The 16629-nt window shown below is 40.7% G+C and overlaps 1 protein-coding gene across 2 annotated transcripts in view; it reads right to left on the reverse strand.

The window, feature by feature from the left end:
- The window catches only part of MARCHF1 (membrane associated ring-CH-type finger 1), a 548885-nt gene that overhangs the window by 74774 nt on the left and 457482 nt on the right, over positions 1–16629 (reverse strand). Inside the window, exons 5-6 of one of the 2 annotated variants that reach the window (XM_060011950.1) lie at positions 11171–11250; positions 10149–10892 (exon numbers count right to left, since the gene is read on the reverse strand). In XM_060011950.1, the coding sequence (XP_059867933.1) occupies positions 10149–10892; positions 11171–11250 (824 nt within the window). The remainder of the gene's footprint in view (positions 1–10148; positions 10893–11170; positions 11251–16629) is intronic. The other variant, XM_060011951.1, reaches the window with a different exon arrangement.

Genomic DNA, 16629 nt, shown 5'->3' on the forward strand with positions numbered 1-16629 from the left:
ACATTAAAATGTGGTGTCATCAATGTTTATCTTTTTGAGAACCTTTACTCTGTGAAATAAAGTAGCATCGTGTATATCTGAATTTTTGCCGAGGACTGCAATGAATTCAATTATTCACTTGGAGGAAAGAAATTAGTTTTAAACATTGTATTAGACTAGCAATGCACCTATTTGCAACACACATCCATTTTTCTCATTTTTGATCACATAAATGAAGAGAGGGCCACTTCACCTTTTGCAGCCTGCCTGCTCTAAGTAGCGAGAAAGCAAGAATTGAAAGTGAGACCTTGTGACTCTGTGTCGAGTCACCCCGAGTAACTCATCTCTGGAGGGTCACCAGCAATGTTCATGCCTGTATTTCCTACCAACTCAGCTGTTATTAAAATGAACAGGAGAAAGGTTGTTATTAATTCCTACAAGACTCAGCAAAACAAAGGCAAAGGCATAAGGAAGACAATAAATTCGTGAACTTCCTTAAGAGTCTGTTACCTCTTGGAAATGAATGCTTCTCTTTAGGTCACTTCGGATAAACTTTCTCACCTGAATGTTGAAGACGGTGAACAGCTTATCTTTTACTCATGGAATGGATGTTGACAAAGAATGTCAGTTTCATTTTTTTTACAGAAAAACTAATAGAAGTAATAGAGTATGTAACAAAATTTAAAAAAATCTACTACTGAGTGAATATAAATCTAGGACTAACAAATAGAAAATAGAAGGACACAGGCTATTAACTATTACAAAGAATTGCTTTCACAATTAGAGGCTCTGGAAGGAAAGAGGCTCCCAGGAAATGATATGTCCAAGGAAGAGATAATGTAACCAAGCAGGACCCTACGAGCGTTTCTGGGGATGGACCCCTCTACCATATCCTCTGCTGTAGCTCCTCTCGGAAATACTTGCATAACAGTATCTGATGCACATTTCCTGAGTTGTTTTACAGATGCTAAAATCACCACCAAATGGAAGAAATTAATTACTTGACAACCATGAGCACGTAGCCCCCAGACCTACTGGCACTAAAGATCGATAATGTTAACCCCCGTGACACCATCCAGTTACCTCACCGCCAACCAATCAGAGAATTGCGCATGAGCTGATCACATACCCTGTGACCCACTCCCTCGCCTTGACTTTAAAAATGCTTTGCTGAAACACACTGAGGAGTTCGGATTTTGAGCACTGGCTGCCCTGGACTCCTTGCTTGGCGTCTGCAATAAACGCTGCACTTTCCTTCATCACAACCCGGTGTCAGTAGATTGGCTTTACTGCGTGCAGGAGAGCAGACCCAAGTTTGGTTTGGTAACAATAGATAATAAGAGTGCTGATATTCAAGGATTCTCAAAGAGCAAACTGGAAAGCGACCTGGATGGTCCATGAATCTATGAACCCAGTCTTCCCAATGACCATCATAATTGCCTAAAAGGGGAAGGTAAAGAGAAGTATGCTTTTTCCTCTAAATACATATTTAGAGAGAAAAATTACTCAGTGAAATGTTATTTTGCTCTAAAAATCTTAATTTGTAAAGCATATTTGTCTTAGTTTTTATATTTCAAAATGTAAATTCAAAATGTAAATGTGAAGTGTGTCCCTGGGGACACATAGGGATAAATACATGAAACTGTGCTAAGTGTGAAACCTGGCTATTTCATGATGTCACTCCTTTAGGTCCCTGTTCAACTGCCCTCCTTTGGTCATATCTGCATTTAAACGACGAGCTGCAGAGGGAAATTGCACTTCCTGCAGCTGTGGCCCCATAAACTCAGTTATGAGTCTCAGCAGCACTTTCAATGTGCTTTTCTCTCTTGTTATTCTTAGCACTGCCAGACTTAGAAAAAATATACAGGATGCCCAGTAAAATTTGAATTTCAGATAAACAACGAATACTTTTTACTGTATGAGTGTGCCCCAGTGACAAACTATTTGTTGTTTATCTGAAATTCAAATTTCCCTATATGTTTGATCCTGCCAAACTCCCTCATTCCACAAGGCCATAAAAAGAAAATTTTATAATCTGTAGATCTGCATTTGTTCACATCTACCGTTTCCTTGTTCTCTTCTACTGGAAAGAAAGACACACCTATTTTCCTCACCACAGTGATCCTTCTATTTTGGGCTCTGGGTCCCATCCTTTTCTACCTTCCCTGTGGGACCTCAATAAATAAGCAATCCCCCCAGTTTCCTACATCTTCAACGTCTTTGAGCCCAAGGGTTCTCTAAATAAAAAGCACAAACAGGCCCCCCAATTCCTCTCTCCCTCCACCTGGTCTACTCTCTCTTTCCTTCACACAGTCCAGGGTTTCCACCTGCTCCTTTTCCTTTCCCAGGGCCATTAAATGTTGCTGTTCCATGGGGCTCCCCGTGCCCTTATCCTCTCAGTTTGCAGTTCTCTCTGGGAGATCTTGCCAATCACCACCTATCGGCTCAAGACCCCCTAGTCTTCATCTAAAGTTGCAATGCCACTTCTGACCTCTAGACCTATATATGTCTCTTTGATATCTCTCTTTGGATGTTTGTTTTGTGCCTCAAACTATCATGTCTAAAACTGAACTCCTCTCCTTTTCTGCTTCTCAGTGTGTTCTCTCCACAGTAAATGGTACTAGAATCTACCCAGTTTTCTAAATCAGAAACTTGAGATCAGATCTATAGGTACTTAATCATCAAGTCCTGTTTGATTTACTTTCAAAATACTTTTAAAAATCCACCTACTTCTTTTTATTCTCATGGCCACCATCACCTCTTTCCTGAGACACCGCGCTGGCTTTCTAACCGGGTTCATTCAGCTTCCGTCTTGCCCTTCCTATCTGTTTTCCAAAAGTAGCTTGAGTGTTCTTCCAAAACACAAAAGTGACAGTGTTGTTCTTTTACTTAAAAGTCTACGGAAACTTCCCCTTGTCATTGGAACACTGTCCAAACGCCTAACTGTGGCTGATAAAGACCCCGTGGTTGGCTCCCACCCCCTCCTCCTGCTTCCCTAAGGGGCTACAAGGAATCACTCATCTCTGCGTGCTCACTTGTATCTCTTCTCTTTGCTTCTCCTTTGAATTGTTCCTTAATTATTAGTTTCACAGGGAAACCTGCTTTGTTCTACTAGATCAGTATGTTCCTTTAGCTTTGTTTATTCATGTTTTTTTTTTTTTACATTTGCCTATTTGATTATTTGTTTTACCACCTGGAATATAAGTTCATTAGGGATGAGACCATTACTGCATTTTCCACTGTATTTCCAGCTTCTAGCACCTAGCTGTGATACAGAGTAAATTCCCAAGAAATAGTTGCTCAATGTGTGAATAAATAAGTGGGCACACAGATATGATGACAGGGATAAGAAAAAGGTCCATTTTAAGCACAATTTTCTTAGGGGCTCAGGCCTATGATTCAAAAATAATCTAAATCAATTTTCTAAACCTCAGTGCTTTGTCAAAGCGCATGATTCTGTTGCTTTTGAAAGGCAGTCTTCTGCTATGAACACTTGGGAGTTTTAGAAATTTTGTCTCTACTTTCCCATACCCAGATCAAAATTATTGCAACAATTAAACAACTCAACATATAGACTATTTTTTATCATTTTCTCATCCTATTTGCCTCAAATTTTTTCTTAATGAAGGTGAAGGCTAGAGAAAAATAACATAAAGTATACCTTGAAGTTCACCATCCAACCCAAGATAGATCTAAAATATTACCAGGAATTATTATTTACTTTTGGGCTCTTCCTGTTTTAATGAAACCATTGAAAGAATTTAATATTCCCTCTGTCACCCAATTCCCATTATAGTACCCATGTTTTTTGCAAGTCTCCTCTCTTAGGTTTCACTGATTACAAAGCCATTCCAAAAGTTCCGTGTGAGCCACTGCTAAATTCCCAAGTTATTCTGAGTACTGCGTAGGGCACAGAATAGGTGTGAAACGTGAGTCCTACCTTCAAGGAGCTTGTTGTGTAGAGAAAAGGGAACCAACACACTTGAAACCACTAAAAAAATGACTGAATACTAAAGACGTGATGTTGAGAATAAAGGTTATGGGAATTGCAGGAAGGAAAATGTCACCATGGACCAGAATACTTTGGAAAAGCTTCATGGACAAGGATAAACATGAGAAAGCATATCTAAATATGGGCGTTTGGAGAGGAAGAGAAAGACATTTAGGAAGGAAAGAACTGCATTTGATGGTGGTTGAACACTACTACCTTTTTTTTTTTTAACTGAAGTATAGTTGATTTACAATGTTGTGTTAATTTCTGCTGTACAGCAAAGTAATTCAGTCATACATATACATATATATATTCTTTTTTATATTCTTTTCCATTATGGTTTATCCCAGAGCATTGAATATAGTTCACTGTGCTGTATAGTAGGACCTTGTACTGCATTTTTTTTGTTTTTTCCTGCTCATAATTCTTTCCCCACTTCTTCCGGTATAGTGCTGTTCTTTTTGGTGTTCACGTGTTCTTTCCCCAATTCGTAAGGTTCTGAAGGGGTTGCCCATAGCCATATTTTAAATCCAACCTTCCCACCCAAGGACTGGGTCCAAGCATAACGACCCATGCCCTGGTGACAGCGATTAGCCCATGGATGTGACCTAAGGCAGGCGAATTCTATTCCTTCTCTGGGATTTCATGTAACTGCTTGAAGAGAACATTTCCCTTTTCTGTTAAGCCACTGCTGGTAAAATGTAAGCCTGCCACTGTCTCTGTCCACAATGTTTCTTCCCTCTGCTGTATAGAGGAAGCTTGTCTGCTGTCAGAGAAAATAAGAACCACACAGAGAAGGAGAGAGAGTGAGGGAACCACATTGCTTGACTCTCTGGAGGCCCTGAGGGCACCTGTGTACCCAGATTTTCTATTTCTGTGGCTAAGACATCAAGCTCATTTGAACTGGTTTCAGCCAATCTTAACCTGAGAGATGAGTCCTGACCAAAACGGGGGGTAAACGGTGGATGTGGAGAGAGAACAGACGTGTAGAGTCATAAAGGGATGGTGGTAACGGGTAAGAAGACCCAGATCAAAGCAGTATCTGGAGGAAGTGGCAGAACTTGGTTGGGACCAGATATACCCAATGAGAAGAAAACATTGTCAAAACTGGAATTCAGGGGATCTGTGAACTCACTGACAGAAGTGGGTATAGATGGGATGAGGAAGTGTGTTTGAAGGGAAACAATAGTCAAACCATGACAGCTGAGTTCCTGGTAAAGTTGGGACTTTGTCAGTCTATGGTTTTAGCTTGATGACCTGTCCCACACTGGTATGACAGCATGAAATACAGGAAAGTGATCTGATTTGGTGCTTTTTGTGTCAGCACTCCGCAGAGGATGACAGAAAACTCTAATTATGCTTCCCAAACTCAGCCTTTCCCACAGAAAGCCCAGGGAGAATCTGTAGCATCGAACAGTGGTTCTCAAAACGTGGTCCCTGGATCAACTGCATCTGTATCACTTGGGAATGTTTTAGAAACGCAAAGTCATGGGCACAACCCCAGAGGAAGGGCATCAGAATCGCTGGGGGTGGGGACAGTGGTCTGCCTTTTACAGGCTCATGAAGAATATTCTTTACATGGGACTCCACTGCAGGAGAGGTAATCCACCACTTACTGCTATGATTTCACATAGGAAGAATGACTCCCTTCAAAAAATTTATTTTCCCTAAATCTATTCAATCAAAGACTGTATACTGAGTATGTGCTATCTATCAGGCACTGTTCCAGGCACTTTGGATGCGGCAGGGAGCAAACCTGATACCGTCAAACACAAAAATACACAGATGTTGGCAATTAAAAATTATGCTATGGTAACTGAATCACAATGCTGTCCACCTGAAACTAACACAACATTGTAAATCAACTATAGTCCAATAAAATAAAAAAAATGATGCTATGGAAGTGAAGGGGACCTGAGTGTCAGTTAGGGAATCACAGAAGTTTCCCTAAAGAAATGACATTTAAGTCAAGAAAGAATGACCAGGAGTTAGCCTGGTGAAGGGCAGAGTAGGTAACGTGAAGGCATCCCAGGCCCTGAAAGGGACAGGCCTGGCTCTTTCAGAGACCTGAAGACAGACCGGCATGAGTAGGTCATTGTTAATGATGCTGTTGAAGCTGGGTAGGCAGGTCAGATAGATCATGCAGGCCCTTGTAAATCCTATTAAAGATTTTGAACTTGCCACTGACAGCAACTAAGAGGCTACTGACAAGTTTCACGCATGAGCTAACATGATTTTTTTTAATGTAAATTTTCTTTAAAAAAAAGGCAAAGCCTTTCCTACTCCACAAGTGTGGGTGTGATAGTATGATGATTTAAATTCCCTCTAAGTTATAGGAAGGTAGTAGAGAAACTTTCTCTGCGCGAGGCTTTGATGAAGGTCAAGAGTGGGTAGAGCGTCCCTGTGGGACTAAATGCCAGGAAAAAAAAGGAAGAAGGGCTTAGGAGCTTCTGCTTTGTGGTTGTAGCTGAGACTCATCCTGCCTGTCCATGTCAAGCGGCAGGAGTGCGAGTTCATCTTCCTCTGTACGCAGGGGACCCTGGTGCTCGGGCTGGGTCCATACAGAGGCTTTTTTCCTACACATGATCTCATACAGAGACTTCATTCACTTTCCAGGCATCTCAGTCACCTCCCTGAGAATGATTCCCAAATCTATATGTCCTCCGTGACCTTGAGATTTTCATTTTTAATATCCTGATGCGATTGCCCTGTGCTCATACATGACGCTAATGACCATTGCAAACACGCAGCTGTTTAGTGTTGGTCTGTGTATATAGTTCACTACTGCTTGAAAAATCACACAGACCCAGCCGTGACTGCCCTCCTGCATTTCAGTGACGTGACTCACGTTATCTGCTCGACAGTCGACCCTGGGACAGTCGACACCGTCACCACAAATAGCCTGCCTGCAATTAAACTCATCATGTCTTTCCCTAACCAACTGGCCTCTGACCTCCTCTGCCTCTGTCAGTAACATCGGCTTTTACTACCTCCCAGCTTCCAAGGTCTGGAGTCTTTCCTGACTTCTTTGTCTTCTGCCCTCACCGACTGCAAGCACTAAGATTGCTCCTGATGGCCTGGGGGAGGGGGGTAACCCTGCTCACCTGGGGGGATCCCACTCACCTGGGGGGATGCAAATGCCTGCATGCCATTTGTTCCTCCCTTTCGTTCCCCTTTACCATCCTCATCCTACTCACCCTGAAGTAGGCTGCTTCCACCACATCACCACTCCTCCTCCTCAATCTAGGTCCCTTTCCGGGTACATCACTGGTGTCACTGTGACTACTCTTACGAGTTGTTCTTCATCAAGCCTATTTGATTTAGCAAAGGCTGTTCTACATTATTTTTTTTACAGTGGAATCTTCTTTTTTTTCCTTAAAGGAATGTTATATAGAACCCCAACCCTCTGGTTAAAGATGGGCTAACGGGAACACAACTGCCTTGAACTGTCCTCGGCAGCCTCTTTGGCACCCAGAGGCTCAGAAAGGCAGTTTGAAAACAGGGGTGCACGGAACAGAGTTAAGCTCCTTGGAAGGATATGCATGTTTTCTTCACAATGTCTTTTTAAAAAATATTCTAGTTATCCATCTATGCAAACCTTCTAACCCAGTCACACAGTTCACAAAGAGTTCCCGGGTGCACAGTGGCATTCCCTAGTCCCTGCCTGGGCCCTGCCTTGAGGGCCTGGATGCAGGCCATGCATCTCTGCCAGGCTAACTTCTCCTTTTCTCAGCCCCAATCCCACCTCTCAAGGGGTTCTTGGATGATGTCAGCTCTCAGCAATTTTTCTTTCTTCAAATTCCTGTAGTATTCCTCTTCTTAATTAATTAATTAATTTATTTATTTTTGGCTGTGTTGGGTCTTCGTTTCTGTGCGAGGGCTTTCTCTAGTTGTGGCAAGCGGGGGCCACTCTTCATCGCGGTGCGCGGGCCTCTCACTATTGCGGCCTCTCTTGTTGTGGAGCACAGGCTCCAGACGCGCAGGCTCAGTAGCTGTGGCTCACGGGCCTAGTTGCTCCGCGGCACGTGGGATCTTCCCAGACCAGGTCTCGAACCCGTGTCCCCTGCATTAGTGGGCAGATTCTCACCCACTGCGCCACCAGGGAAGCCCAGTATTCCTCTTCTTAAACTTACCCTGTGCTATCTTGAACATTCATCTTTTCGGGTATACATTTGATTTCTTCCACTAGAAAACAGGCCACTTAAGGGAAGAATCAAGTCTTCTGTCACTTTATCCTCAGCTCCCAGTATAATATACGGCTCATAAGATTTGCTTAGTGGGTGTATTTTGACGATAACCCACAGTAAGAAATAAAGACTATAGGTCCATCGATCTCACTTTCATTAATAGAAGTCTATGTTAAATATTCTGTCTTTGAAAATGTTCCTCCAGAGCAGTGCTTTTAACTTCAGAGAGCCAGCCACTATGACTTTAATTACAATCATTACTTTTTTCTCCAATTACCGTTAAGCCTACAACTAGCTTTTCTGACTCTCTTTCATTAAATTACTCTGGAAGTAGATTTGGGGAATGACCACAGATGTCTATGACTGGGGAGTTCTTCATCTAGACTAGAAATAGTGTTTTAGTCCATCCCCAGACATTTTAGCAAAGTCACACTTAAATCATAGTCAACAGATTACAAGAAACTTACTCGTATTAGCATCTAAGTCAAATGGTGTCACTTCTGTTTTAAACCACTTAGCGTGTTTTACAGGGCGCTCTCCACCTCTCTAGCCTCAGCTCCACCACCTCCCCCCCACCCCAGCAGCATTCAGCTCTCAGTTCCCTGGAACCCTGCTGGCATGCTGCCTGGATGGCCTTCCCTGCTCTTTCCTTGATCAGTTCCTGTCATGCTTGAGCCTCAGTCAGCTTGTCACTTCCTTAAGAGAGTCCTTCTCTGATCTCCCAGAATAGGTAAACCTTCCACATTATACGCTCCTACATTCCTTATCACAATTGTAACTAACTGTGAAATAGCTTTCGTGTCTGTTATTCCCATCAGATTGTAAGCTCTAGATGTCAGAGACCCTACAAATCTTATGCACTGTAATAGTTTCAGTGCCTGATGCATTATAAATGCCTGAGTGAATAAATGAATGAACATTTTATGAATGACTATTTCATAAAACTTTCAGAGGAACAAACCATTACAATGTTATTTACATCCAGAGCTTAATCCTCCTTCTCGTCCTGCCCTGAATGTACATAGGAGGTGTTCTCTGGGTCACGTGATTCACATGAAACATACATGTTTTATAAAATAACTTCAACTTTCATAAAAATAAGCCCCCAAAACCAAGCATTATGCAACAAAAACATCACTTGCTCCCGAACAGAATCCAAGCAACTTAAATGACTGGGTATAACAGGAAAATCCAAAATACTTGTTTTGTTTAACATTGTCTTATTTGTGCATACTAGCCTGGATAGTTACATCATTCTTTTAAATTTTAGGTTATTTTGAAAATTGTATCCAGTCGGGTAACAAGTGCAAACAAGCAGTCTCATAGCTATGAATTGTCTACACATTGAAAACTTTTAGTACACAATTATCACCAAAGTTAATGTGGTCTCCTTCCCCGAAGGCCCCAGCAACCCCGCAGACATGTCCGTGACTTGTTTCTGTGCCCTTTCAGTCTCGAATTATCCTGCTGAGTCAGATAACTGGAGAACAAATTAGCACCAACTGCAGAGGAAATTTTTCTGATACAAAAATCTGACCTTAAACCCCCCAAGCCCTGAATATCCTCTGTCAGAGTGCTAACAGTTCACCAGATTTGCACTGAAGAGTCTAAAGTTTCACGCTCTCACTCATGTTTCCTCCACAATTCTTGTCTTACCGAGAGTAGGGATAGGACTCAATTGGTTTGTCAGTTTTTTGACCAGGATAAGTCATTATTCAGTTGAAAGAAGGGGGAGGGGAAAATCTAACTGTATTCTGGAACAGCATTCAAACCCATGGATACTTGTGCATTGTTCTTCCCAGCCCTTTGCTCGTTTTATCACCCTATATCCAATTGGACAGTATGAATAAAGTATGAATAAAGGTTATAAAGTATGAATAAAGTATGAATAAAGGTTATGTTTTGAGGGTAGGTGACACACACACACACGTAATTCACAGCAGGAGGAGATATAGTTGGATGTAATCAAGTCTTTCTCTGGAGTGACTGACCTGCATGCTTTTAAATGATCAGACCCATCATGGTAGGTGGCAGGAGGCTTCTGAAGGAATCCTGCATCCTCCACAGGCTTGCCATCTTCTTTGACTGCCAGCATTTCAGTGCTGGAATCTGTCTCTGAAAACATGCTCTTGATTGTTTCATTTTGCCCAGGACTGTGCAAGAGCCGAGGATCCCTGTGGTGGTACCTGCCTCTGCTTTCCTCATCCTTCCCTGACGGTCTCTTAATGTCAGAGGACCGTCTTGGCAGGGAAACACTGCATCCTTGGTATGTTGTGCCTTTTCCTCTGTGGAGATTTAAAGAGTAGCTCTCACACTCGGTCAGCTCCGGGTGCTTTTTATCTTTGGATCCTAAATGTACTGGATGGATTTCATTAGGAGCAGAAGACTCATCCAAGCTTCCACTTGGTTTCTTATTTCTCCTTCTCCGAGACAGGCGGAATTTCACTTGGGCTCTTCGTTTTGCCTGAATCCAGTGACTCTCATTGGTGGACGATGAATCTGAAGAATCTGTGTCAGTCTCACTCCATCGGTGGCTGGGGATTTGGAGGTGAAAATCCTTTCTTCTCCCTTTCACTTGTTCTTCTGTGTGCTCGTACCTCAGAGCAGCCCTCCTCTTCCTCCTAGGCCTCTGTTTTACTGATTTCTTACCAGACTCCTTCCTAGCAGGGCTCAGCACCACGACAGGGGTGCTTTGCTCAAATGAGGCTTCTGACATGTCATGTAAGATGGCAGATCTAGACAAAGCAGCAGGCGAAGGATGGAGAATGGGAATGGAGAGGAAAGCCATGGGAAAACAGAGAGAGACAGTGATGAAAATGACAGCACGGACGCAAAGTTGGTAAATAAAGATCAAATGAGGGAAATGCACTAAGGGAGAAAAATTAGGCTGGTATAAATTATCCACGGACAATGTAAGGCAGAGGCAAGAGTCACACAGTCTCAGCAAACACAGCAAGAGTACAAAGCACTGGTCTAAAAACACACCAAATGGGATCATTTGCTGGGCACTTACCTGCAGATGTCCTGAGTGGATGGACAGACAGACAACCTTGACTGGCTCCTGGGAGCTGTCCCTGTGGTCGGGCTGCTCGCCTGGAGAAACAAGTTAGATAATTTGGCATCTTGGTTAAGGTAATACATGGTCGATATCTTGCTTTTTTTCCACATATTTAAAAAATTACAACAAATGTGGCTGCCGGTCATGTTGCTCGTAAGGCAGCTCACAGGATATAGGAAGTCGGAGGGCCGGTTTTGCAAAAGTAAAACTGATTTGAGGAACTTGGAACAGCTGAGATGCTGTACCACTTTGCTGTTTCTTCATTTGTGAGAGAGGAAGATGATTCCAGAAGTTTCTATTCTATTTACTGTAAACTTTTGAGGGGAATGGTTCAATTTGCCTTGGGAACAAATAGGCAACCCTTGAATAGCCTATGATAGAAAGGACACAATGTCTATTATGTGACCAGGATGATAATAATCCGGGAAGCTTCAATAATCAAATAGCCCTTAGATTGCTAGATACTGCCTGGGGTTAACATTGGCACTTTAAGGCCCCATGAGATGATATATTTAAAAACACTTCATAATATTTAAAAGTCTGCAGTGATTATTATTATTTCATCATTGACACTAATAAAATCTATCCATTGCAACATTACTGAACCTTCATATCTTTTAACCTAAGATAAGAGAGCCTGGAATTATGCAGATTGTTGGCACAAATCTGAGTCCATTTCATGAAACTCCTATCTTTGAAACACAACATTTTCTTCACTATTTTGACTTATTTAACTGTTGTATTTAGTACAGACAATAATGACAAATCAAAAGCTAGACTGTGTTGAGAATTTACTGTGCGTAAGGCACGGTGCTGTGGTTTATCTACTGTCCCTTTAATCCTTACAATAATCTCACAAAACAGAAATACTAATAACTAACAGTTTTGAGGGAATATTATGTGCCAATCACTGTTCTAAGTAATTTTCATATGTTCATTCACCAATACTCACAAGAAACACATGTGGCGCATACTAGAATTATTTCCATGTTACAGATGAGGAAACTGAGAAATTGGTGCTGCTCTGTGCTAGTAGCTGGTAGAGCAGGGCTTTGGGTTAGAAATCCTGCTCCTCTATCTGCTCTCATTCTCAGCTAGAAAGGCACCCCTCTCCTTTACACAGAGGTAACTGAGGGAGTCCCAGGTCCAGATTTAGGCCATTCTGACTGCACAGATGAAGTTGCCACCAAGAAAATAATAGTAAAGGTAGAAAGATTAACCCCAAATTTCAAAATAGTTCTAAAACTCTCCATACTAAAGATATATACATAGAAATCAACTACAAGAAAAAACTGCAAAAAAAATTTTAAAAAACACCTAAACATGTGGAGGCTACACAGTATGCTACTAAACAACCAAGGTATCACTGAAGAACTCAAAGAGGAAATAAAAAATACCTGGAGACAAATGAATATGGAAACACAATCATCCAAAATCTCTGGGACTCAGCAAAAGCAGTTTTAAGAGGAAAGTTTATAGCAATACAAGCCTACCTCGGGAAACAAGAAAAATCTCAAGTAAACAACTTATCCTTGGGCTTCCCTGGTGGTGCAGTGGTTGAGAGTCTACCTGCTGATGCAGGGGACACGGGTTCGTGCCCCGGTCCGGGAAGATCCCACGTGCCGCGGGGCGGCTGGGCCCATGAGCCATGGCCGCTGAGCCTGCGTGTCTGGAGCCTGTGCTCCGCAACGGGAGAGTGAGAGGCCCACGTATTGCCAAAAAAAACAAAACAAAAACAAACAAAAAAAACCCACAACTTATCCTTACACCTAAAGGAACTAGATAAAGAAGAACAAACAAAAGCCAAAGTTAGTAGAAGGAAAGATATAATAAAGATCAGAGCAGAAATAAACAAACTAGAGACTAAAAAAAAAAAAAAAGAAAGAAAAAAATACAAAAGATCAATGAAACTAACAGCTGGTTCTTTGGAAAGATAAGCATAATTGATAAACCTTTAGCCAGACTCATCAAGAAAAACAGAGAGAGGGCCCAAATCAATAAAACCAGAAATGGAAAAGGTAAATTACAACCAACCCCACAAAAATACAGAAGAGCGTAAGAGACTACTATGAACAACTATATGCCATGAAAATGGACAACCTAGAAGAAATGGGCAAATTCTTAGAAATGTACAATCTCCCAAGACTGAACCAGGAAGAAATAGATAATATGAATAGACCGATTACCAGTAATGAATCCATAGTTAAAAAACTCCCAACAAACAAAAGTTGAAGATCAGATGGCTTCACAGGTGAATTCTACCAAACATTTAGAGAAGAGTTAATACCTATCCTTCTCAAACTATTCCAAAGAAATTGCAGGGGAGGGAGCACTTCCAAACTCTTTCCATGAGTTCAGCCTCACCCCGATAACCTAAACCAGACAAAGATATCACACAAAAAAGAAAATTCAGGCCAATATCACTGATGAGCACAGATGCAAAAATCCTCAGCAACAATACTAGCAAACTGAATCCAACAGTACATTAAAAGAATCATACACCATGATCAAGTGGGATTTGTCCCACAGATGCAAGGATTTTTCAATATCTGCAAATCAATCAATGTGATACACCACATTAACAAATTGAAGAATAAAAACCATATGATCACATCAATAGATGCAGAAAAGCTTTTGACAAAATTCAACATCCATTTATGACAAAAACTCTCCAGAAAATGGGCATAAATGGGAATATACCTCGACATAATGAAGGCCATATATGACAAACCCATAGCTAACATCACACTCGATGGTGAAAAGCTGAAAGCATTTCCTCTAAGATCAGTAACAAGACAAGGATGTCCACTCTTGTTATGTTTATTTAACATAGCTTTGGAAGTCCTAGCTTCTGCAATCAGAGAAAAAAATAATAAAAGGAATCCAAATTGAAAAGAAAGAAGTAATACTGTCACTGTTTGCAAATGACATGATACCATACATAGAAGCTCCTAAAGACAACACCAGAAAACTAACAGAGCTAATCAATGAATTCAGTAAAGTTTCAGGATACAAAATTAATATACAGAAATCTGTTGCATTTCTGTATTAATAATGAACTATCAGAAGGAGAAATTAAGGAAACAATCCCATTTACCATCACCTCGAAAAGAATAAAAACTGGAATAAAACTACCTAGGAATAAAGCTACCTAAGGATGTAAAAGACCTGTACTTGGAAAACTATAAGACACTAATGAAAGAAATTGAGGACGACACAAACAGATGAAAGATATACCACGTTCATGTACTGGAAGAATTAATATTGTTAAGATGACCATACTACCCAAGGCAATCTACAGATTCAGTGAAACCCCTATCAAAATACCAAGGGTATTTTTCACAGAACAGGGACAAATAACTTTAAAATGTGTGTGGAAACACAAAAGATCCCCTATAGCCAATAATATCTTCAGAAAGAAGAACAGAGCTGAAGGAGTTAGGTTTCCTGACTTCAGACTATACTACAAAGCTACAGTAATCAAAACAGTATGGTGCTGGTACAAAAACAGAAAAATAGATCAATGGAATAGAACAGAGACTCCAGAAATAAACCCATGCACTTATGATCAATTAACCTATGACAAAAGAGTCAAGAATATACAGTGGAGAAAAGACAGTCTCTTCAATAAGTGGTACTGGGAAAACTGGACAGATACATATAAAGAATGAGATTAGAACATTTCCTCACACCATATACAAAAAAAAACAAAAAAAAAAACCACAAAAAAATCCCAAAAAACCCTCAAAATGGATTAAAGGCCCAAACGTATGATGTATCTCCTAAAGCAAAGGAAATAAAAGCAAAAATAAACAAATGGGACCTAATTGAACTTAAAAGCTTTTGCAGAGCAAAGGAAACCATAAGCAAACAAAAATACAACCTACTGAATTGGAGAAAATATTTGCAAATGATATGACAGATAAGGGGTTGATATGAAACATATAAACAGCTCATGCAACTCAACATCAAAAAACAAACAACCTGATTATAAAAATGGAAAGAGGACCTGAATAGACATTTTTCTAAAGAGGACATTCAGATGGCCAAGAGACACATGAAAAGATGCTCAACATCACTAACCATCAGGGAAATGCAAATCAAAACTGCAATGGTATAGCACCTCACACATAGCTAGACGACTATCATCAAAAAGAAAACAAAAGGCAAGTTTTGGAGAGGATGTGGAGAAAAGGGAACACTCCTACACATTGCAGCCATTGTGGAAAACTGTATGGAGGTTTCTCAAAACACTAAAAATAGAATTACCACACATGACAGAGCAATTTCACTCTTGGGCATACATCTGAAAAAAACAAAAACACTAATTCGAAAAGATACAGTGTTCACAGCAGCATTACTTACAATTGCCAAGATATGGAAGCAACCTAAGTGTCCATCAACAGATGAATGGATAAAGAAGATAATATTCAATGGAATATTAGTCATAAAAAAAGAAAATTTGCCATTTGCAGAAACATGGATGGACTTGGAGGGTATTACGCTATGTGAAATAAGTCAGACAGAGAAAGATAAATACTGTATGATATCATTTCTATGCAGAATCTGAAAAATAACACAAAATTTTTTTATTGTCATATTTTTTTATATGGTGAATATAACAAAAAAGAAACAGACTCAGATATAAAAAACAAACCAGTGGTTACCAGTGGGGAGAGGGAACAGGCGAGGGACAAGATAGGGGCAGGGGATTAATAGGTACAAACTACTATGTATAAAGTAAGTACGCTACAAGGATATATTCCACAATGCAGGGAATACAGCCAATATTTTATAATAACTATAAATGCAGTGTAACTTTTAAAAATTGTGAATCACTACGTTGTACACCTGTAACTTACACAATATTGTACATCAAATATACTTCAATTTACAAAAAAGCTAAAAAAAAAAAAAAGATAAAGGTAAATGCAGATGATTGTGGAATCCAGAGGAAAAGAAACTAATTCTAACTCAAAAGGTTAAGAAAACTTCAAGAGGAGGTACGGAAGGCTGAATAATACACCCCTTCACCCCAGCCAAGATGCCAACTTCTTAATCCCTGGAATTTGTGAATCTGTATCCTTACATTACAAAAGGGACTTTGCAGAGGTGATTAAGTTAAGGGCCTTGAGATGGGGAGATGGTCCTGCATTATCCAGGTGGGTCAGGTGTAATCAGGAGGATGCTTGTAAGAGTGAGGCAATAGAGTTAGGGTCAGAGAGAGAAGACATAAGGATGGGAGCAGAGGTTGGAGAGAGGGGGAGATGCTACATTTCTGCATTTGAAGATAAAGCGAGGGGGCTCTGAGTGAAGGAATGCAGGCAGCCTCTAGAAGCTAGAAAAGGCTACAAAATGAGCTCTCCCTAGAGGGTCCAGAAAAATGCAGTCTTGCTGATATCTGGATTGTAGCC

Source organism: Delphinus delphis, chromosome 5, assembly GCF_949987515.2.
Source record: "Delphinus delphis chromosome 5, mDelDel1.2, whole genome shotgun sequence".
NCBI classification, from domain to species: Eukaryota; Metazoa; Chordata; class Mammalia; order Artiodactyla; family Delphinidae; genus Delphinus; species Delphinus delphis.